The 25,322-nt window shown below is 37.6% G+C and overlaps 1 protein-coding gene across 1 annotated transcript in view; it reads right to left on the bottom strand.

Moving 5' to 3' along the window:
• Positions 1–25,322, bottom strand: part of SHC3 (SHC adaptor protein 3) — a gene marked incomplete at its 3' end in the record, with an annotated part of 56,755 nt that overhangs the window by 20,728 nt on the left and 10,705 nt on the right. The window contains exons 2-5 of the mRNA XM_080638314.1: positions 18,739–18,809; positions 6,219–6,282; positions 3,790–3,909; positions 643–696 (exon numbers count right to left, since the gene is read on the bottom strand). Of these exons, the coding sequence (XP_080494440.1) occupies positions 643–696; positions 3,790–3,909; positions 6,219–6,282; positions 18,739–18,809 (309 nt within the window). The remainder of the gene's footprint in view (positions 1–642; positions 697–3,789; positions 3,910–6,218; positions 6,283–18,738; positions 18,810–25,322) is intronic.

A 25,322-nucleotide genomic window follows, 5' to 3' on the forward strand; every position in this document is an offset into this window, starting at 1 on the left:
AAGCATATTTAATATGCCTTTGGATAGACTGCATATAAAAACAGGGGAAAACACAACAAGCAGCTGTCTGCATTTTAAGCTAAATGAACCAAACTTGTAGGTGTATCTGAAAGATTTGCAGAACTAGAAAGAAAGAACTGGGCTTTTCCTGGAAGCCTGTCTTCGAGCTGCATGAGTGTAGCAAATATACCTGAAGGCAGTATTTATCACGGTCCTCTCAATGCACACTTAGAGACAAGAAGAAAAAGAAATTAAATGCATGCATTGCTATAAACATAACTGCAGCACAGTCTATTACTGTAAAAAGTACAAAATAAAAACCAGGACAAAAATTCACATAATAGCCATATGATGGTACTATATTAATCTCAAAAACAAAGCCCTACTTATCAGTTACTATATGAATGCTCACAATCCTTTGATACTTTTTCCTTCAGTCATTCAAAGAGGAAGATCTATGACTGCTTGTCAGTCATCTTCCTTGAAAAGAGTTTGATGGCAATAATCAAGAAGAATTTATGAAACAAGAAACAGGAGTTATTGTGGTTATAGTTTTCTTTCAGTAAGCTATGCAATAAATTTTGCCAAACAGTTCTTATAAAGCAATATCTATGTGTGGGAGATCTTCAAAGAAATGCTTACCGGATCACCTCCAGATGCAAAGGAAATGGATTGCATATGGTGATTTGCTATGATCTGTATGGATCAGAAAGAATAAGTATGAATCAGTAGGTTTTCTTACAGTTTACCGTTTCAATTTCTTTTTTGGTGAAAATCCAAAATCAAGGTCAAAATTCTCTGTGTTTCACCTACAAGGAGTGCAAAGAGTAACATGATTATAATATAAACAAACTTAAAGATGAATGTATCTATTCTGGTGTTCTTTAAAACATAGCAGGACATGGCAAAATTGCTAAGTGTGCACAGAGCTCCAGTAAATCATATAGATCTGTTATATAGTATCTTTGGAGAAATTTTAATCTGCTAAAGCTCACTTTCTTTATTACAGATAGTGATGAATGGAGCAAAGGGTCCTATTCATCAAAACACTTTTCTGCTGATGCAACTCTGGTAAAATCAATGAAAACGTGCAATATCTACAGCACCTAAGGATTCAAAAATTGCTTCTGATACTTACTGTGTCATTTTACATTTGAAATACCAAAATGTTTCCAATATGCAAACAGAACATTGACTGTAGCTGCAATGTAACATTGTGGACAAAATCTCAGGCATATTCCAGAGCATTTGAAATTCAATTTGCTTATGTGCAATTTGAACTAATATGATATTTCCCTAGGAAAAGACAAACTGTCATGAACCTCTAATACCAGGAGAACAGTTCTGCTCCACTGCTATTCTGAGATTTAACTTATGAAATCTTTTAATAATGAAATCATGTAACAACCAAGAAGGAAAGGTCATTGGAAAGAAAATTTCACTTGATCACTTGAGTTACAGAAACCATGCCAAGGAATTCCTCTGGTATAGGACAACGCCCTTATTTAGTGCCTCAAAGCATATAATTTGGATCTTAAGTGCTCTCTTTGGAGAGGGTACCACATACTTTAGAAAACTGTTTTGGCAAAAGATGCGGCTGAAAAGATATCCTCTGGGCTGTTTCCCCCATCCTCCATCTGAAAGGCCTGAACTAGCAACCATCTTCCTTGGAAAGAAAAAAAGCTTGACATGACTTTCTCTGGATCTTGCTGCTTCACTAAGTCAGCAAGAGTTGACAACTATTTGTAGTGCTTATATCGTATAAAGAGTGCTTCATTTTCAACACTCCTGCTTGTCCCACAGGAGCCTCTCAAGATGCGGTTAATGTTTAAGTGTTCATTGGTGAACCACTGTTGCCTTACTCATCAGTGAGGATTTCCTTTTCTTCTTTCCAGTAAGGAAGAAGTGCTCCTAACAATAGAGATGAACTAGTGGAGATTTGTTATACATCTGTCATTGTCACTGTCTTGAATTGTGCAAATAACCTGATTGTTTAGTTCAGCATCATAAACAACAAAAATTATTTCAGATTCCCTCAAAACTTATTTTTCACAATTTCAAGAAAACTGAAAAGTGCTTGAAACCATCAGTACAAGTCAAACACTTTTTTCTTTTTAATTGCACAGCTAAATGTTTTAGATTGGTTTGAGATAGGGATATTCCCTCCCCCACACCAAAATGTTGAAACAATGCACAGCAAATTACAAATGCCTTGCATAGCTCAAAATGAAACAATTCAGTAATGTGTGCACATAGTTTAGAAAAATTTCCATCTACCCAAATCTGCATTTTAAATGAATAAACAAAAAAGAATCATTTTCCTCTCATCCCTGCTTAACATGTTGTCAGAACTGTTGTGCACAGGTACATGCAATGTTTTTCCAGCTACCTCAAGGGCTTTGTCTTTTCTTTCCTTGTGGCTTCTCTGGGAAAAACAGGGTGCTACAGAAGTTCTCAGCCATATTCCTGGGAGGGGCTGCTGGGCCATGCTTTTTTTCAAATCAAATGCTTGGCACAAACAAGAAGCAAGGGACACCACAGCCAGGCTGGGGATCTCTGAGAAACCAGACATTTCCCAGGCATGCAGCATCCAGACCGAGTTGATCTCAACAGGAATGATGTGAGAGAAAGATAAAACAGTTTTGTCAACTCAGAGAAAAGGGAAGGTATCTGAGGGAGGATTCTTCCCTGCAATAAGTCAGTTTAACTCCATTTCAACCCTGATGCCAGCCAAAGACAAGCCTGCTTCAGGGTTTGGCACTTTTTAAATAGATCTAATTATCATCAAGTTCCTATTCTTCTGACCGGGGGCAAATGTCCTTATGAAATGGACTGCTGTGTATATTCCATAATAAGGCTCCAAACTACTGCAACCAGCCATAACACTGCTCCCACAGTCTCAGTACTCACTACAGAAGATTATGATGATTTCTAAATAAGGATAAGAATGAAGATAAATCAATGGCAACATAATAATAAACATAATAATAAACATAATAAAAAAGGAAAGCTTTTTAACAGACAATGTATGCATTCTGTCTGATTCTTTAACTTGAGGCTCTGAAGGACAGCAGGATGGTATTTTTTTCTTCCTCTCTCGCTGTATCTGGGCAGAAAGTTGCACGCCCTAACGCAGTATGTGGCTCACAGCAAATAGCACTGCAGTGACTACGCATGTCTGTCTGCTTTCTCTTTATATATATACCCTGAGCAAGGATTCTTCTCATCTCATACATCATTCACAATCCACTGCAGTGATTCCCCGAAGTCTGTCTGTACCTTCAGCACAATGAAGAAGAAAAAGAAATGGGCTGCTTGAAAAAGGATGACTTGTCTCTCTAAAAGACTGGCATTTCACTGCTGCAAAATCCCTGAGGCTGTATTTTTAGCAGTGCCTCAGGAATAGATTGCCTGTTAAGGCTCTAAATGTGAAGAACACAACAATATTGGGGATGCACATTCAGTCCTTTAGTCACTTACTCCAAATGCATCCCTTTTGCAATTGTAGCCAAGAAGAACTCCTAAGACCAGAAAATGCCGTTTCATGTTGTAGGTCTTCTAAGAGCAAAACTGAGCTACCCAAAACATGGCAAGAAAATAATTCATGAAAGCTGTGTTGAATACTAGAACAAACTATGGCTCCTAACGTGCTTTATTTCCTGTTCTCATTCATTTTATTGACATCACTGAGGAATAGTAACTTCGACCAACTGAGTATTTTGGCAGACAGCAAATAACCATGCAATATGCTGTTCATCAAAAGCCTTACAAATTAACAGTTACACTCACCTGTTTTGTGTCAGGAGTCATTAGATTTAAGCTGGTGGTCGAGATATTCAGCATTATGCTCATTCCTGCAAACTGAAGATTGCTCTTTCCCAAGATGCTAGAAAGAATTTTGCTTGCTGACTGTGAAGGGTGAAAAAAAGCATATTTTTGTACTCTGCTTGTTTGGGATGACCTTCATTGTATGCAGGGTTAGCTGTAATCTTAAAGGTTTCTAAAAAGTTGCTGACTTCTCAAAGCTCATTTCATTGCACCAGCTGTTTTCCTCTGGAGATAATTTTTTAATAATAATAATAATAATAGCAGCAGCTAGGCAGGCATTCATCCACTCTTCACCTAACAAAATAGGGTTTTGTGGGATAGCAAAGTCTCACCTTCACCAAGGGACCAATTGAGCAGACTAAGATGAATGCCTTGAGTCAGTATGTTAAAATAGCAGGTTCTTATTCTGTAAAAAACACTTCAACTCCTGAAAAGAAATCTGTTGTTTGCTTTGCGCCAGTCCCTTCCCACATGGAAAGGGCAACTCCAGTAACACTGATGGAATGCTGCTGTTTTGTATTTGTCCCAGGCTGCCTGCAAGCTTGGAAAGATTTGTCCCCAGTAAGATGGACACACTTGTTCTTCACTTCTTAAAGCTTACATATATTCAGTTTTAGCTTCTTTTCCTTCTGTTTAAGTGGTTAAAAATATGCTACCTACATATTGCTTCCATGTAACATTTGTGCAGCACTATTTTAACCTTGTCATGTTACAATGCTAGTACTTCGTTAACTTCTCTTCAAAACAAGCCATTTTGAATATTCTTGTCTCTCTTCTTTCCTTAAACCTTCATGATTCCCAGCTCATGCCTAAGGATCATCTGCCCATTTACCCATGGGTAAAGTGTGAAAACTTGGCCTCAAGAAGTACATCTCAACCATATTCATAAGTCAGTAGTGGCAAACCCATGATGAAAGTAAAGACTGGCAAAAGATACCAGTCTCTACCATCCATGTGAAATTCTGTGGCTGGGCAATTTTTCTTCTCATCCAGTACACTTACTTCGAAACCCCTATTTTTTTTCCAATAACTCATAAGCAACATTTCTTCTAAAACCAGTAATACAGTGAGGTGTCTCACTAGGCACTTGTGACTCTGTTTAACTTACTTTTGTAATGATATTTCATGTCATTTTGTTTTCCAAGAAAAATATTTTCCTCTTTACTGTCAGGTTTAACAAACAAAAGCCAGAGAACCTAGAAATACCAATGAAGTAAATTTGGTAATGGGAAAACCACAACCTTAATTTCTGAGGCAATTTCCAGTTATGCTGTAACATATATTCTCACATATGCTTTATTTTACCAGGGGAAGATTTTCCATTGCAAACAAGCGGCATTTCATCCCATCCCTTTCTGTTGGGATTCTGCCTAGTTAGTGAAGTAAGTGGGGAAGCAGGAAGACCTTTCCTTCACCTGTCTGTTCTCCTCTTGCACCCACCACCACCTACAAGGGCTACAATTAACTGCTATGCTCCTTCCTTTAGCATTTAATCCTAGCTTTGCTAGCAGGCCTCTGAAAGAGCAAGCAGTACAAGACTGTTGAGAGCTACCAATGCAAGAATTGAGCTGAAGCTTCCTCCACTCCTTGTCATAGAATCAGAATAATTTAGGTTAGAAAGGACCTTTAAGATCAAGTCCAACCCTAAACCAAACACTGCCAAGGGATGGGGACTTACTTAACCACTTCCCTGGGCAGCCTGCTCCAATGCTTGAGAACCCTTTTGGTGAAGAAATTTTCCCAAATATCATGCAGATTCTAGCTTGTATCACACAGATAAGATTAAAAGCATGGTAACAACCATGTTAGGCTAATGCCCACCAGACCCACCATCAGTTCTGGACACTGAGTACCATCTATAGAAAGAGCATAGAAACCAGAGGATCATCTGTATGTTCTTTCAATTTCCAGAGATCAGTGATTTCCAAACTCATTAAATGTCACCTGTAGAGCTATACTGCAAGAACAGATTTAATGACTTTCAAAACTATGCACGTTTTGGCCTCTGCAAGAGCTTTCAGCACCTATTTCCACAATTTATTCATGCATTTTATGAAAAGGCATCCCTTTTGTTTGTTTTAAGCCTTCCACCTTCAATCTACAAGAGAAAAAAAGGAGAGAAGGAGGGGGTTTCTACAGCACGAACTTAAAGGCAAGCCACAATCTTTTTCCTACATGTCCTCGTACTTCCGGATGCCTATAAAAGGAGATCCCGACCAAAAGGGCAAAATGCAACATACAGTGGGTGAAAACAACCAATACTTTAAATGATTAATGATCTGCAATTCTCAAAACTGCTTTAAAGTCACCTGCCTGCTGTGCCTTGTCTCCTCTGTGTTGAACTAAGACAATACAGTCAACTGCACTGCACTGCAAGGAAAGAAAAATACCTTTCGTTTCTTGAAGGCTCCTTTGGCACCAGGCATGGCTTCACAAACACGACTGATTGCTTCCCTGAAGAGACAGAAAAAAAGCTTTATGGCAAATGAATGTGTGGGTTTCTTCATTATACTTGAAATGAACTGGGAGCAAATAGCTTCAGACCATATTTCTGTTTACAAGTGAGGATAGTTTAGCAAGTCAGTTAGCTCTCTTCTCAAGGCTAAAACAGCTGCCACTCAAATTTAGAATACTTCAATGTGAAGCAGAAGACAATAAATAGTCAGTGTAAGGAACAGTATGAAGAGTATCTTGACAGCTACAAAGGATGGTGTTTTCTCACACTATTAAAAAGACCTTTCCTCATTGCAAATTAGAATATCCACTGAATTACCTCCTTGCAGGTCTCATTTTTGTACCTTATTAAGCCATGAAGCTTATCTGCTCATAAGACCTGTCTTTAATCAACATTGCTTTAAATGTTTAGAGTATTTTTTAATCTTTCTTGTAATGTAAGGGGTAGTAACTATTATTTTTGCCACTACTATACTATGCACTTTTCTAGTCAGAGAAAAACCACCTGGCTCTGGTTAATATAAGAACCCTAAAATGTTCATGGTTGTTGTATACAATAAACGCAATGTACAAAATTTTAGTTGACGTTTATTCAATACTGACCAATTTATTTGTGGCCCTATTTGTATTTTGTGAGCAAAATTAATGCCATTAAGATTTTGCTTCAGTTTTCTAATATTGTTTCATTCTTCCCATCAAACTTGGGAAGAAATGCATGTTGAAAATTAATCTAAATTCATGCCTTCTCATAGGAGAGTAACTGTATACTACAAAAGCTCTTGAAATCATACTGCTACAAACAAATCTTATAGACCTTTTCAGTATTTAACAACTTATTATCTGAACAGTCAGCCTGGTCAGTATTTAGAATTTGCTTCCATGCATGCAGAGACCTTCCTGTGACTGTTGGCTACAAAGCTGTAATAGACCTCTCCTGTTGATACCATAAGACCAAACAGTTGCACAAAGATGAGTAAAGGTAACTCCAAACCTTGTTTAACTGTTTTAAATATGGATTGAGACTAACATATAATAATACATATAATAATCATACTTGGACCTGAAAACATGGAAGTAACATTTATTTTATGCAAACAAAAAAAAACCAAAAAAAAACCAAAAACAAAACCACCAGAATGGGGGACAATGAACTACAGGCTGAAGAACAATCAAAATAATCAAAAACTTGAAACATCACCTTGATAAAAACATAAATAATTTTAATTTTATGCCATGTGCAGGATGATATTTCAGATAGACATTAGGTGATTACACAGGACCAACAAGTGAGTCAGGACAGAAATGTCATATACATATCAGCATTCAACATAAAATGGCTTAGCAAATGTCACAGATTTATTTGGTTGCAATCAGTAATCACTATATAGTTATGCTTTCGGTTCTTTTATTGAGAGCCCAATCCAAAGCTTGAATCACCTGGAAGAACAACATGAATATATTATTTTTGCTGTTGGGTGGCTGTGGGTGTGGGACACGCCTTACAGCAGGCTTAAAGTCCTGTCATTCTGAAGAAACGTGAGATTTATAGCAAGAGAACAATCAAAAAAGCTCTCAGGCACACAGGCCTTTCTTCAGGGCGGGAGAAGAGCTTATTTGTTCCTCTGTTCCTCTTCGTGTCTTTTTTCTTTTATTTTTCTTTTCCCAACTACATCTGCTCATCTAACAAATGGTCTTTCACCACAGACCCTGCCTTGCATATGTCCTCAGATCATCACAGCTACAACAGCACTCCATTGCAAAATTCAGGGCTTGTATTTAGTTTCCACTCTTACCACAATGCTTTTTTGACTCCAAACTGGTGTGTTAGTTAAACTAGCTACAGAGCAAGTAAAAATCAGTAGGTTTAAAAGACCAGCGCTAATGCATCTTACAAATACAGCACAGCCAGCATCAACATAGAGTGATCATCATGATATTAAAACGTAGGTTACTCCTGAAAATGTCATCATGAAATAGAAATATTCTTCTTCTCCACCAAAAATGCTTTTCTTTGAGTCAGAAAAAGCAAACAGACATTATATTATACAGAGGCATCCTCTCAGCCTTGCTACTGAGCTAAAACTTGTGGTTTGCCATCTCCTTCTTGTACCAAACCAAATCCTTTGGAGGCAATGGGGTGGGAAGTCCATGCCCGTGGCAGTTCCCACCCCATTGCTGTCTTTCAGACCCATGCCTCTTGCTTCATCAGGTGTGTCTGAGCTTCCCAGGCATTCTGGCCTCAAGTTGCTACATGGAGGCGTCATCAGCATGCCTCTGTGCCTTCATCCTCTTTGTTTCCTCCAGTGGTCGCATTAGCGGACTGAGACCCCTTTTTGCCTCTCACAAAAAGAATTTATATTTCAGAGATATGAACTGTGCTTGAGGGATAAATTCATCTGTAACTTCCTTTCTCTTCCGATCTGCCTCCACCATCTTCTCTGTTTAGCAGCAACATGAATCAGGTAGGAAGGAAAGGGAATTTTCAGGCCATGGCAGCTGGAAAAAACATTCAAAAGCTTGCTGCTTTTCTGGGCCAGAACTTGGATTTGTAGTGGTTTTGTTACTAACTCTTCTGCCTCTCAGATCCTGATAAACAGACATAAAGCATGATACTCAATAGACTCATCTGACTCAAGGACCTTGTTGATCAAAACTACCACTTGAGAGTCAGAGAGGTAACGCTTCAGCTGAAAAAGCTGAAGCCCAGGGCTGAGGTTTCTTAAGGCAACCTTGGTTACTGTTTGTACATCCTGCCTCAGCAGCGTGGCGAAAGCACTGAACAGCTGAAAAGCCAGCCAGGATGCATATACACTCACTCAGTAACAAAGTGCTTAGATTTTCCAATTGTCTGTCTTCCTTTTCATAAAATATGTCAGATTTACCAAACTCAGTGTTCCCAAATTCTGCAGGATGACTGGAAGCGGGGTGAAGGACCTGAGAAAGGTGACAGCTTGTTGAAATACATGTCAGATGAGGCAGGACATCTGAGTTTGAATTTGACAATTCTTTTAACTTCATTTTTTGAAATTCTGTGAATACTAGAAGTACTCAAGCAACTGCAGGGTTTAAGTTAACAATGCTTATGGTGAAAATTATGGGAACTTAGAAAAGATATTCATAGAGTAATTCTGCCTAGGCAAGGTCAGAGAGGCCTGGCAGCAACTGTTTGTGTATCTGCAACGAAAGGCAAAGTACTTTTCCCTTGTGAGAGTTAAGGAGTCTTAAAAAAGTATCTGATGAAAACAAGAAGAAAAAGGATGGATGAGTATCTGCCACCACACTGATATGCCACCGCACTTTTTCAAAGGGAAGATTTGCAGATCATTCTGTTCAGAATATTATAGATTGTTTGGGGAGAGAGGTCTTACACATATAGACTGGTGATGTGGAAAAGACATCCTAAAGGCTTCTTTCTAGCTTGCATAGCCAGGTAGCACTGGGCAGATGTAACCTGAAACAGATACTGCTGCTAGGTTGAGAATGCTGCACTTGACATGTGCATGCAAATGCTTGTCTAAGGAAGGCAAAAGCAGAACTTCTGGCTGTACCAGCATAGCTAAACAGTTGCACAGAGTTTGGAAAAGTTGCATGTGACCACATTTGCTTACTTATCAATGTGAAAGTTATTTGACATAAACACACATTACACCTGTCTAAGCCACATGCCATTTCATCAGCTAGGCTCAGAAAAATACCAGTGTAGAGTTATCTTGATCTCTTGTAAAATTAGCTACTGTGCTGTCTGCAGTAGGGACCACAAGCTGAGCTCCAAATCTGTCCAAGAGTATTTTCTGCTTTGCAGATGGCCGTACTGTGGAGTCATTTTCTTGGCACAAAACATGTTGTGTATTTTGAATATAATTTCAGAACGCAAATGTATCCAGTAAAAAATTATCAATATACATTTTCTGAGGCTGACCTATTCTGCTTTAAAGTGACTTGACATCTTTCTGAGACAGAAAAAAAAAGATATTTTACACTGGTATTTTGTTCCATTCAAACGGCTGATGCCCTGATATTTTTCATAGCTTTAGTCATATTTTACTCTGTTATATAAAGTAGCCCACTCAGGAAGCTCAAATCTGTTCCTCTATGAAACACCATCACATGAAACTACCCTCCTTTCTTGTGGTTTCAAATATATTTTTTGGCTGTGATGCCAGGCTTTGTTGTTGCTGGTTCTAATTAATAAGATTTAATTGATTAAAAGACAGAATTCTGGAACTCATATTTCAGGGAAATGACAGGCACACAAATTGCACAGATTTTCTCAAGGTATTTGGAAAAAGTATAGCCATTTCCAATACTGAGATCATAGAATCATAGAATCAAAGAATAGTTAGGGTTGAAAACGACCTTAAGATCATCTAGTTCCAACCCCCCTGCCATGGGCAGGGACACCCCACACTAAACCATGCCACCCAAGGCCTCATCCAACCTGGCCTTGAACACCGCCGAGGATGGAGCATTCACAACCTCCCTGGGCAACCCATTCCAGTGCCTCACCACCCTCACAGTAAAGAATTTCTTCCTTATATCCAATCTAAACTTCCCCTGTTTAAGTTTGAACCCGTTACCCCTTGTCCTGTCACTACAGTCCCTGATGAATAGCCCCTTCCCCTGTTTAAGTTTTAACCCATTACCCCTTGTCCTGTCACTACAGTCCCCGATGAACAGTCCATTCCCAGCATCCTTGTAGGCCCCCTTCAGATACTGGGAGGCTGCTATGAGGTCTCCACGCAGCCTTCTCTTCTCCAGGCTGAACAGACCCAACTGTCTCAGCCTGTCTCCATACGGGAGGTGCTCAAGTCCCCTGATCATCCTTGTGGCCCTCCTCTGGGCTTGTTCCAACAGTTCCATGCTTTTCTGAAAAATTTTCTGAAAAATTCTCCAATATAGGAGACAGGAAACTGTGATTAGTTTTCATTCTGAAATGTTTCGTATGACGGAACTGAGAACCTACCAAAATTCTCTCGTTAGTCTTTTCTACTACTCTACAGCTCTCAAGTTTATCTTTGCCACCTCCAAAGTGTAGGACTTCACAGGTTAAAAAACCAGACACCAAAAGATTGACTTTTTGAATGAAAGTATATGTCTACAAGAATTGTACAGAAGGCTTCTAGTTATTTTTTCACAGTAGTATATTCTTGCCATTTTTTATTAATAATTTATAAATCATTACCAAGTGTTGTGCCAGTATTTGCTGACGAGAAGCAAAGTCTATACAAAATATAAAAATAAATTGTTTCTGAAAAAGAAAAAAAAATGGAGACCAAAAATACATTTTTAGAAATCCATTTAATACTTGAAATATTCTTGTTCATTTGCAAAACAGGGAAAATGCGTGTCTGCTGCCTTGAATAGCACAGGGGACATTCACAGGCTCTGAAGACTGAGCCAGTATATTACCTTTTACAGAACTTTAAACACCAACTGGCAAATCAATCATGTCTGGAATATGTAAAGCTGGAGATGCAGCTAAGGAAAACAGAACAGAGAGTATGGATAGGAAGGGGAGGCTGTGTGGTATGGAATGCGCCGATTGCCATGAATTCAGAGTACTGTGCAGGCCACAGGCTGGCAGGAGAGCCCCCTACAAAGTGGTGCAAAGACCAAGCAATGACATCTGTCACACTAGCCTGACCAAAGTGAAGCCTGTCCTGACAGCACGAGTGATGGAATGCCTGGAAGAAAAGGTTTGTGGAATAATGCAATGTTGGCAGATGTGGCACGCAAGCTGTTGTCATTTGTAGAGTGAGGAGACGATGAGCCCTTTTCTTCCCTCAGCTCCTCATTTTGTTTCTTGAAATGGAGTTTCTTCACATGTAGAAAATCTACAAGCAAAAAGTGAAATTAAGCTGGCCAACTTCATTTTTGGTTTATTGAATAAACTATACAGAAAAAGGGTTGGCTTTGGCAACTGGGACAGAGTATACCACATGCTACTAGGCACGTAGTATGCAATCTATTCAATGGTTGTCATTCTTATAGTCCTGCACAAAAGAGGAAACCTCTTAAAATATTGATTGCAGCTTTTATAAACATAAAGTGGAGGTACAGAAAACCTTGGTGTTGAATGCATGCCTACAAAAGCTTTTTTTATGCACAAACCTCCACTTGTCAAGAACAAGGTCAATCACACACAAAAGAAAAAGTGTACTTGGAGGTTTGGATCTGTTAGGTAGCTCAATCCTTTAACTTCTTGTGTGACCTTCAGACTTTTTTCCATTCAGCCTGGTCTCTAGCTTTTTATCCTAGTAGTAGTGAGAGAGACAGAGAGAGAGAAATGAACACTGTCTTCTGTCGCTAAATGAGGGTCATAGTAACCTCAAAACTGGGTCCAGTTTCAGGTCACTTACTATAGTATCTTCTCTCTCAAAGAGTAGCCCATAGCAGGTATTTCAAAGGAAGCCATAGGAAGCTTTTACAACAATAAAATGAAAAACCTTAGTCTAATGAATATATTTTCTCTAATCCCTAATTAGCTTCATGTGCAAAGCAGGACTTTGGAGATAGGTATCTTACAAAACTCCTTTTCATTAGAGAATTAAAATTCTACCACTGTCCTTTTGAATAACCCCATTCCGTAAATACACAAGCTGTATTTGCTGAAAAGGATCATCTGGTGGTGGACTCTCTGATGTGACTGGACATGTCATATAAAAGACACTCAAATCTCCTATACTATCATTTCTCTCTGTAATCAAGCTGCTAGGTGCTGCTGGCAGAAGAACTTGAAAGTATCTCTGTTTCCAAGGTGCTAGGCAGTTGTTAACTTTGAATTGTGATTTGCATTTAAAAGATGTTAACTTCTGCTTCTGCAGTACCATGTGGAGTCACCAGCTTTCTGAAAAAAAAAAAAATAGAGTACAGCTGCACCCCTAGCTGCCTCCCTGACCATTTGGCTTTCAACTCTCCACCTTCCTAATCCTCTACAAGGCTCGCTCTTTGCTTTCTCATGAAGGCAAGTGGAATGTAAGAGCTCAATTAATTACTCACTCAGGTTTTGCATTCCATACATTAGTTGAACTAATCCAGATACTAGCTAACATTTTCCCCACTAATACCACATTGAAAATGAAAGATTTCAAAGCTAAGCACACTAAATCCTATTTATTCTAACCCATTCCTATGCTAATGGCAGTTAAATTAGCAAATGGAAATTATTCTGTCAGTGTCAGGCACTATAGCTGTCATTACCTCATTTTGAGGTGTACCATATGAATTATAAGGATGTCCCCATCCACTTTTGAGAGTCCTGCTTCCCAGTGAACTAAGCAGTAGCCAGTGTCTTATGCTTACCAGAGCTATGGTCCTGAAGTAACTGTGTACAAGGAAAGAGGATTCTTCTTCACACCCCTTCCAGCACGCAACTGTGTATCCAGACTGCAGTGCAGCTATGTATGTTCTGCCACCCTCTAAGCACCACCCCGCATCCGGAGTCCATGCAGCTGAAAGCAGGGGTGAACCATACTCACTTTCCAAGCAAGAGAGCATGTTAAAGAGACTGAATGAAGAATTCACTGCGGACAACACGTTACCTATCCACCCCCAAAAATCACAAACATTCTTCCTTTTCCATGTCCTCCATCCTTTTTTCAGAGATGCTTGCTAACAGTGAATCTCTGCAAAGAATAGAGATATGGTTGAATGAAACACTACATGAACTGACCTTCATTCATAATGTTTAGCATTGGACTCAAACTCAACTCTAAAATCTGCACTTCTGCCACCTCCCCTCCATACGCTTGGGATACTGGCATAAAAGTTCAGGCCTCAGATTTGGAGATGAATCTCATTCAAGTTGTTCAGCTCAAAAGAGTTCATGGGGAGGACTGGGACCAGAGTTTGGATTCAGGTCCACTGCTGAGTGTCTCAGTCCTCTGATCTACTTGCTATTAGCACAGCATGCAATATAATGTTTTACTCAGCACAGGGGGATGTGACCTTCTGAAACTGCATGCAGTAAACTGATTGTATTCAATTAAATAACAGCAAACATGCAAACTTGTAGTCCAGACATTGCAGTATGACAAACAGTGCATGCAACATTACTCTAATTCAAACCACTGCATAACTACTCATGAATACAACACAGCAGTGAAAACACATTATACTAGAACAGATCTAATAATAAGCATACAAACATATTATTACATGAACTGCAAGCACTGCATGTGTTGCAAGAGAATTTTACCTGATTTTGTTTGTTTGTCTGTTTATACACAGCCTGAGGGCATAAAGAGCCTGGACACAAGCTTAAGAGTGGCCTCTTTCTGTGACGATGATGGTAGGTTTCAGAAGAACTTAGGACCACTTGCCACCTGATGTTAGCTCAGTAGTCTTGCCTTCTAGTCCTCCTGTTCCTCCACTATGTTGAAAATTAAATGTTCCTGTTCGTCTTGCTGCCCAAGAAAGTCATCTTGACTTCACATGTGTCACAAGAATTATCACTGGATAATTAATGATGCAACATGTAGATTCAGCTGGCTTTTATTTATCATAATGCATAACTGCTTACCCTTGTGTGCATATCCATTTATTTGCTAAAGAATTCACATGACATTACATTCATTACAGAAAAGAATTAATACAATACAATTGATTAATACTACTTTAGTTCTCCTATTTCTCCTGTAGTAAAAGAATCTTGAGACCTCAAATGTGTAGTGATAAAGGGAAAAATCTGTTATAAATCATACATAGCTGTTAATTTTAACTCAGATCCAAAATTAGGACAACACTTTTTGTCAAGCACCACCAAAGTTGTTAAGACCCAATGAAGAGTATGACAAGTGAAAGTGCTTGCTCATTGCTTTCACACTAAGATAAATATATTGCTTCAAGTTTTAACATTTTAATCAAAAAAACCACAAAACCAACCAAACAAATGAAACCCAGCCAAACCCCAAACAAACAAAACCAACCAACCACACAATCCCCCCCAAAACAACCAACCAAACAAACAAACAAAATTACAGGCCAGGTACAGCCATGTTAGACAGTACAGACTGATTTTTCACATGACTATGTCAAGGAAGAAAAGAGCAGTGACCAAACTGTATACACTGGGGCTTCAATCTGGTTCCTGAAGTTGAAGTCACAGTTTTGTCAGACTAGTCCATGCATACACACTGGTGTATATGTATGTATACACATATACGCATATGTATGTGTATATGTGTAAGTGTTTATGTGTATAAAGCATATACATACTAGTGTATATGATTTCCTAATGTATTAATTCTAGCAGCTGTGATTTGCAAAGTCATTCAGAATACCTGGACAACCTTTTCCCAGTAACTTCTTATTTAAAATGGGTGTCTAATTCACTAGATAACTGGAAATCTTAGCCTAATTTTTAAGTAATTTCTAAATGTTGACCCAACAATATAAATGTTCTTTTACAAGCATTAGTTCATTTAAACATAGAGTTGTCTGTTACAGGGATAATGGCTTCTCCAAAATAATGCCCAAAGTCTACAGCAGAGCCAAAGTCTACATATCTCACCCTCTCATGACTGAGCCACAGTGGTTCTTTCTTCTAGGAACTGGTGCTTCTTATCTTACTTTGGGGTTTTTACTTCCTCAGTGCTAGCAGAAACATAAAGTGACATATGCAATAACAAAAAAATATACAAAAGGGAAACGTAGGATTCCTAATTGCTGACTCCCTATGTTTGAGGTCTGTAACATGGAGGAAAAGTGAGGGTAAAAAAGCAAGAGAGACAGGGATGTGATGCAGTGCTAGAAAGGAAGTGCTTTGTATCTGTCAAACAGAATGCATGCTTATTAGGGAGAGATACATCCAGGCTTCCACACTAAATCAGGTAACTTGGCTCATCTTTTCTGTTCTTTAACCACGCTTCATAAATACTGCATAATACAAGAAGTCATATTGGCGTAAGACAGATCATTCTCTTCTGACTGGTTTTGCAAGGTCTTGGAAAAAGTAATAGAATAAACAGGTGTGACACATGCAGTAGGATCAATTTATAAAGTTATGGGTCAGAAAAGGACCAGAGCTGCCTTACATCTGTTTCTCCAGTTACAGTAAAGAGCACAGAGAAGTGTACACAGCCTCATACACAGACAAGCTTCTACAACAGCTATAGATCTAGGCTCCTCAGCTGGAGCAGTCACAGCTAACATTACTAGATCTACAGACCCAACCCTCAGTCACACTCCATCATGAGCTGTCAGGTTACAAGGGCAATTTTCTTACTGGTGGCAGCCTGCAGAGAAATCATCAATGGACATACCTAAGTATAAATGTATGACATAGGAGATATAAATGAAACACTCAGATGCTTTTATTTTATTTTTAATCACAGGACTGCACAGATCATTTGGTGCCAGATGTCTTCTTAGGGAATTGGTGCCTGTAATTTCAGAACATCAGCCTTGTTAATTCAGTATATACCTTGAGGCCCAAGTTATGTTTCTTAATGCACATGAGCAAGTTATCAGCAAGTGTGAATTTTAATAATTCCTTCATAATATTTTCTTAGTAAAACATAGGTTTATATGTGAAATGCTACATGACAAAGCATGTGGGTACTTAAAACATGCCATGGGCATTTCTAGAGCCAGATGCATTAATGAAATGTAGATTAAAATGCTAAATCCTGATTCAAAAGCCACCTAAAAACTCCTACTTTCATAAGAAGTTTTACACAAGGAACTCCACAATCAGAATTATGAGACTTCATTGTTTTATGATAAACAGAAAATTGCAAATCTAAAATAACAACTAAAACAGGAAGATATGGCTTGAGGAAATACCCTGTGCTCTAGATGTGGTCAGAGGAAGATGAGCCAAGAAAATGCCCACCAGTCAACTATGTCATAACTTCAACAGAGAAAGAGAGAATTCCAAGTCTGTTTCACAGTAAAAGCCAAGAATAGTCTTTATATTGAAAGAACTGTGATACAAAGATACTTTGTGCAGATCATATTGCTTTAAATCAGCAAATATGCTTCAGTATTAATGGCATATTTGTGCCTTTAAGCTAGATAATAAAAAACTGCAACACTATTCCAATGAAAACATGTAGTGAAACAGACTGTGCAGAAAAATAAAGTGGAGTTTAGTTCACCTTCAGGTATACAATACAAAAACAATAACTATCACAACTGTTTCATAAGCCAGTATCATTTAACTTCCAGCAGTAAACACAAATGTGCCGGCTCCATTTAAACTACAAGTCTTCTTAGACATGAAACCATTTTAAAAGGTCACTGCTGCAAATACCACAGAAACGTACATGATGAGTTTTACAAAAGTGCAGTAGGAAAATGCCTCGATTGCCTACATTGCCTGAAAACCAGATTTCTGTGATTTACCTTTCCCTGTGCTTTTATGCCCCTCATCAATGCAGTATCTTGACAAATTAATGATTAGCACTGTGAAGACTTATGGGGTCCAAGTTCAAAGCTGCTGTATGCAAGTGTAACTCAAAGTCAATGCATATAGACTGTACAATTGGCCTCCAAGCCTAAAAATTAGTCATTTTTCTCATTTAACAAAAGAAATACTTGGCTCTCTACAGTATGACAAATGGTTTATGATAGACTATCAGCAACTTTAACATGCCACAAAGAGGTGAAATTCAAGCAATATATCCAGTTGTAACACTTATATGTGTTCCTTTGGAAAGGATTACTTCATTATTTTGATGCTAGAATTTGAAAACATGGGCTCCAGTTGCTAGAAGACATCAGTGCTACGGTCCTCTGAAATCAATGAGTTCAGCTTTTCAAGTGAAAATGCCTGCAAAACACTATTTCCTATAATTGTCAGAAAATAGTCTTCTAGAAAAAAAATATTTATGGACACTTCTTAGGACAGTGATGTACTTACATTCCGCTCCTAAAAAATACCATGACAGAATTGATACAAGAATTGAAATAAGAACCTAATACAAGCTTATTGTTTCTTACATACAGTCTGCTAAAGACAACATTCTTTCATTTGTCTCTGATACCACTGTGGTGATACATTTTCAGCTAAACCTTTTGTATAGCCACTCTGTAATCTGACATCATTTTGTAAGAAATTAGTATAAAACCTATAAACATGTGGCTGCAAAGCAGCTCCCTAGACTAATTTTGACAAATGCACTGTAGATTTTAAGCCTATTCAAATTCTCACTGGCTTAAATGTCATTTAATTGGTACCCCAATAAGAGCATTATTTGGCATAACAAACAGGCAAAATTTTTCTAAAGCAGTTCCTGGCACATGACAAGACCTGGCACATGAATTAAATATCCTTAAAGCTCTGTTGGAGCTACATTGATACCAGCCAAGAGATCTATCTGTAAAGGCAAAATTAAAAAGTGGACTTACTGTATCCAAAAAATCTACTGTGTGTTTTGCCACCTTCCTGGCCTTTCCACTTTGGAGACACAATTCAGAACTTACTTTAAAAAGCATACTTGTACAGAACCTTACCTTGCAATCTGTGTTCTAGTATTGAAGTCAAGAGATCTCATTGAGCGTAAGACTTCTATACATCCCAAGTACTGTAAGGAAAAAGAAACAGTTAGAAAACATATTAAAATTATTCTTGAGTTCTGGAAGAAAATGCAGCTAATCATTCAAAGGCATTGTACAATTCTTGGTTTTACATTTGATTTATCCTATGTTTCGGGTAGGTTTTTATGATTATGCTCTTGTATGTCACAGATTTGTTCCATTAACATTTTATTTCATTTAAATCTCAAGTTTTATTCAACATCTTTTTAGGTTTAATCTAATCACTGTAACACACCTAGTTCATGATATGTGATGTGCTTTTGAATTTTCCTCTATCTTAATTGTTCCATTTTACATATAAAGCTAATCAAAGTAAAAAATAATAAAAAGGAAAAAGGAAGTGTGGTAAAGCAAATTCATTTAGCACTGGTTAGTAGGAAAATCTTATTTAAGAAGGGGAGAACTAAGCCTCATTAAAACAAAAAAGGCAAATTATAGTGGGGAAAGCTGAAAAGAGCACTAGCAATACAAGGAGGATTCCTTAATAACCAGCTCAGGGATAGATAGGATTTAATATTTTCATTAATGGCACAAGCATAAAGATATAGGAAAACTTTAACAAAATATACTAATAGCCCATGCTGAGAGATGGCTTCAACAGGGTCATGCATGAGACAAATGGCATGAAGGTTAGCTAATATTAGGAAAAACCAGACTTATTGACCCAGATTTCTGCCTGCATCTCTATGAAAAAGAGGGAGTGCCATTAGAAAATACATTAAAATATAACAGTATCTGTCACAGGACTGAGAAAAACTCAGGTGAATCTTCTAGACTTGCTTCCAAAAGTGGCCATAATTTGCATACGCTGAATTCTATATGCAGCTAGAGCTCTTGTCAAATATTTGGATAGTGGCTTCATACAAACCACCTCATGACTGGCACATCCCATGGCAGTATCTTTGCATGTAGGTTAAGTGTTCAACCACACACCTGACTTTTGAAAATCAGAGGAACAGGGATAAGTCTTTACATAATAAGCCTTATAATGCTATTCTAGTATTGTGGGTTTATATCAGCTTTCATACCCATTTTTATATCTATTCAGAGCATAGTGCAATCTATTTAGGTATGAAACTGATGTAAAAAATCAAATGAGGCCATCATTTTGTGTCTGTTTGTGAATCTCATTTAATCTGAAAAAACGATCTTTTAATTAGAGGATTACTACATCAGTAACTATAATACCTAGAATTTCAGCAATGCATTTTCTATAGAAACATGTATGCCACAAACTTCTTACAAGCCAAGGGAGTATATAGTTTGCTTTCACATGTCCATTATTATTTAATTTATTGCTATCAAATGCTATGAAGTCATTACAACACTGAATAAAATAAACTAGAATATCAAGTGACTTATATTAATTAAATTGTTCAAACTTGGATTATAACAGCCCAGTTTCTGAGAAGGGTTGTTTCAAGATCCATTTCCTAGATTTTTTTAGAAATTTTCTGCAGTATTACGTTTTTTGAAAAGCTTGTAATATTCTCAGAAAATATCTTGTGTATAGAGACCCTGGCACATGGAGCATTCAATCTAAGGATCATACTCTCAAACTGTTTAGATCCTCTACCAGCACAAAATTAAGCAACCCTTGTATTTTATTAGAAATAGATTCATTTTTTACATATACTTCCACCTGACTACTTAAAACATCCAGAACAACATTTCCATGCTCTGATGCAGGAAGTCAAGCTCTTAACTCTATTTTTAAGTATCTCAGAGGGCGATTCAATTTGCTTAGAGACTAAGTTCATTAAACATCAATTGAGATAATCAGCTAAAGTCAGTTAACTTATACCAATATACAGCAATGAAAGATGTTTTCCTGTACTCTTTCTGTATGATTTTGTTTTCATTTTAGGATGCTTTTATAGATAAATTTTACTAAATATTTATTTCATATGAGGTACTTCTGTAATTAAATATGCTCTAACTGGTATAACTATTCAAAGGCATCCCTGAGATTTTTTGTTATTGAAGTACTTGCTTTTCATTATTTCATCAGCCTGTTCATTGAGACCACTCAATACTAAAGTACTCTTGGACTGCACTTGTTCCTTCACTTATCTGTATTTGCCACAAGTCTTTTAAAGTGAAATAATTGTACAAGTTTGAGAATCAGGTCCAACATTTTAGAAGCAAACTCTGGAAGGTAGATTAACAATTACATGCAGGCGTGCAAATAAATACACATACACATGTGGACACAAGTCACCATCAAAATAAACACAAATAATTAGACAAATACCCATAACATACTTAGAAGGCGTGCATTTAGACTCCTTTGAGTCTTACTACCTGACCTACATTAACAAAAGTAGAGACAAAACCAGACTGAAGGAAGGTCAGATGGAAAAAAAATTACCCCGTTACTTGTTTTATGTATAGCACAAAGACAGCTGAACACAACATAGTAAGGCTTGCAGTATTCCTGACTGACCAAGGCAAAGATGGCAACTGATTTTCTGGGATAAAAGATGTGAACACTTAATCACCACAGTTTTCAAGTAACGAAATTACTGTAAAAACTGACATTCAAAAGGTCCAAAGGCCAACTACAGGGACATGTAACTCACCTACTGCTATGCTTCAATTACTCCCCAAGACCAACATTGCTCTCTAAAAATATCCATTTGAAGTACATCCTGACAAGGATCCACAGAAAGGAGACATACAACCAAGATAGCAAGTAAATAAATTATTCATTTATTTCAACAAATAAATATCCTGAATAAAAAAAGAAATGCTATCTTTTGCTTTAGGCATTTGATGAAACATTTAAAATATAGTTATAAAACAGTCTACTTCTAAAAAAGGTTCTCTTCACCCAGCACTTAATGTTTATTCTAGCCAATCAGATACTGTGCACTGTGATATTTATGAGCTCCCACCAGTATCCTCCCTCTCATTGCTAAGGAAACAAATATACAGAGATGCAGTCCACCTTGAAGTAGGAAGATTTGGGGCTACCAGTTCCAAGCTTTCTCAGATAACATTCTGCCTTCTATCTACCTTCTGATACTTGAATGAATTTCCAGCTTGTATATCTTCATTGAATAGTACTTCGTCCCAAGGAAAAATATCTTTCATATGAATGAATACCTTCCCATTCAGAGGTTTTAGAGTCATATGTAGTACTTTGCATGCTAAACAGCACCTTGCATGCAGATATCTAAATCTAAAAGCAGAGTGCCACATACTTCTGGGACCATACTTCTTTCACTGCATAAGGTTCCAACATCTTTACTAGTTACAATTTTTCCAGGTAAGAGACAGCCATATATATCCTGGGTTTCTGGTTTGTCCATATGTGAAGATTTTTCTCCATATATGCTAAAGTACTAAAGAAGACAGATTGCTCTACGACTCAGTTAGAAAATTCTTGTTTAACAACTAAAACCTTTTGCAGTACCCTGTGTAAGAAAGGGTGTTGAGTTCCCCTAACATTTGTCAAAAACAGACAGTTCAATGCAAGCACTGAATGCATGCAATTCATGTGCTTGGAGTGAAAAGGGTAGTCACTGTCAGAGATGTCTTTTGCTCCATGAAATTGAACAACCTCGTGCAGCGCTTCCTAGCAAGCTCTTGAAAACAATCTTCCACTTTTTGACTCAGAAGCTAGTAGTAATCAGCAATAAGTATTTTTATAGAAACAGAGCAAGATGTTGCCACACACAGCACTGCAGCAATCCAACCTATGTATGACAAATGCTTGGACACTTTAAAGGCTCCAAAGGCATATGCACATCTAATAGCAGACAAGTGTCTGCCCTGAGAACAGGTAGCATGAAGATCAGCCCATTACCTACTCAAAAAAAATAAGGACTCCTAATCTCTGAGTCTGAACTGCTGGAGTATCATTAGCTTACCAAAACTGCATGAGTATTCTTAGTAAATGAAGACTGGTTTTAACCTGTGTAACCAGATGACTATCACCAAATGTGAGTGGTTCACAACATTTCAGATTGTACCTGCAAATGCATTTCAGATTGTACCTGCAATATAGATCCTCATGCAAGTTATGTAAGAGATAACATGGTTACATCAGCAAAAGACATGCCCTTGCATTGTTAGCCAAAAATTAGGCAGTGCCTGAAAATACTGATTTACCTGAAATCTGCACTAATATTGCATGGCTAGTGATAATAGCCTGGGGACTCAAAAACATAGATTCAGACTCCCAGGGTTCTGGGTAGTATATGTAGATCCAATTTTGGAAATAGAAATCTCTGAAGCATATCATAAGATGCCCTATAATAACCTAATCAATACAGTGCAGGTTTCTCACCCACAGGCTTAGGCTGTGCTTTTACTTGTCAAGTGCAGAAGTGAGCATATTCTTACTTTCCACGTCTGTTCGTATTTGTCTGGTTTTGTGGGGGTTTTATTTTGCTTTTTAGTCCTGTTAGCCAAAGAGTTAGTCCAGAATTAAAGTATACCATGAAAGTAAATGAGTAGTTTGTATGTATTGACTATTGCCAGTTAATTCCAGTTGAGAACTTCCGTATTTAAAAATATTTTCTTTCAAATTCTGATTATATTGCTTCTATTGCAAGATGCATTTACTTATGCATCAAAATGGCAGTTACTTTTAATTTCAGATATCACTATTTGCAACCAAAGGCAAAAGTGTGAAATGAGCACTGGGAGTTTCACAATGTTATGCAATACTCACAACTTCCTTTCAAGTTTGCCATCTACCCTACATGACACCCTACCAAGAAGAGCATAATACAAAAATAGTAACTGCTCAGGACTTGATTTCAGGACAAGTTTGTCTGTACATAATGGTGGACCTAGTAATGGATTTTTAATATCCATACTGATGTATGAAAAGGAGAATTAAAAACAAACGAACAAAAAAAGCAACCCAGGTAATAGCCAGAGACTGCAGGATTGATAATAGCAAACATCTTACAAAATGAGTTTTTCCCTTTAGCAAATTAATATGAAACAGCAAACCTGAATCCTTTTGCTATCACATTAGATGAATTTCTCAACTTAACTGAATTTTTCAATACTTGGTCTCTAAACTAAAATAGTAAGGAAAAAAAAAAAGGAACAAGAAACTGTAACCAGAAGGTGTATCCTTTAATAAAATAAACAAAGTAAAAGAAAAATAACAATAAAAGCCACAATATTTCCTAATTTTTTAAATTGTGCTTTAACTGAACATTTATTGCCTTGAATATCTTACTAATTTGACTGAGACATGTACAACAAATTACTTAGCTCAGCAAAGCAGCAGGAAAAGATCACAAAAAGAGAAGATAGCTTATCACAACATACATTTGCTTCTTCATCAGGACACCATAGTGTAATTATATGTTTTCTATTAAACTACACAGCATCCTGTAGCAGTAAATACATTAATTTTGTGAAGATACTGGAATCTTAGAGGTATTATAAATTAATGGAAACACTAAACTTTCATGTTGAGAGAAAAAGTGAGAAAAGTACATTTTTTCTGAAATACTTCAGGCACATCTGGCAATACAAAATCCTTGCCAATTCATAAAATAATCTTACTGGGAATTGCTAGTCTGCTGGGTACTCCATAGTATCTCTCTGCTAACAGAGAGGCAATGAGAAGTCATTGACAGAAAGCTGTCTGAAGAAATACAGTAACAGTACTGTCCTTGATTATTGAAGACAAACTAGGTACAGAGATATATCTAGAAGTTGAAATATATAATTATCCTTTCAGCCATAGCAAAATACTTTACCCTATGGTAAGCACTTTCACAGAAGGCTGTAACGATACTGGCATGTGCCAGGGGGACCCTTCCTTCCACATCTTCAGGAGGAAAGACAGCTGCTTGGTGTTTTTGTAGACAAATCTTCTATCCTTACTCACACAGCCTACAAAATGAGACAAAAAGCCTCCACACCAACAGTTGTGCACCCTTGGAATTTGAGTGCAAACCCTGGTACTATGCTGGCTCACTGGATTTGTGTGGGAGGCAAAGCAGGTCTGGAGGCATGGCTCTGCATTCAGGCAGTTGTGGGAATGCTGGTTTTAATATGAAACAGTGGCTTCTCATCCTGATAACAACACATGACCCAGACATAGAAAACTGACCTGCCTGAATTCTTCACCAAGATTCTCCCATTAGCAAAACAAAATGAATAGGAAAGAAGGAAAGGAAAGAAGGAGAAAATACTGAGTAACAGTGGGGATGCATTGCATGTTACCTACAAACGCAGCACAATGCAGCAACCTTCTTCAGAGGTTATTCTTTTAAGCACAGTTACCTTTAACTACAATCATTTGCTAGTAATACTTGGTCTTTGATAACAGCTTATACTGACTGGTATTTACAGCATTCATGTAAGTTTGTATAAAATTTTGTTTCCAATAGTAATGACATAAAATACTATGTGTTACAGCAGCTTGAAAAGCATAAATACTCTCACCAGTTACCAGAAAGACTTTCAGACCTTCTCAAAACAAGTAAATGGTTCATTTAGTCAGCCTAAATATCAAGGCAGCC

The sequence above is a fragment of the Psittacula echo genome (genome assembly GCF_963264785.1).
Source record: "Psittacula echo genome assembly, chromosome: Z".
In the NCBI taxonomy this organism is placed as follows: Eukaryota; Metazoa; Chordata; class Aves; order Psittaciformes; family Psittacidae; genus Psittacula; species Psittacula echo.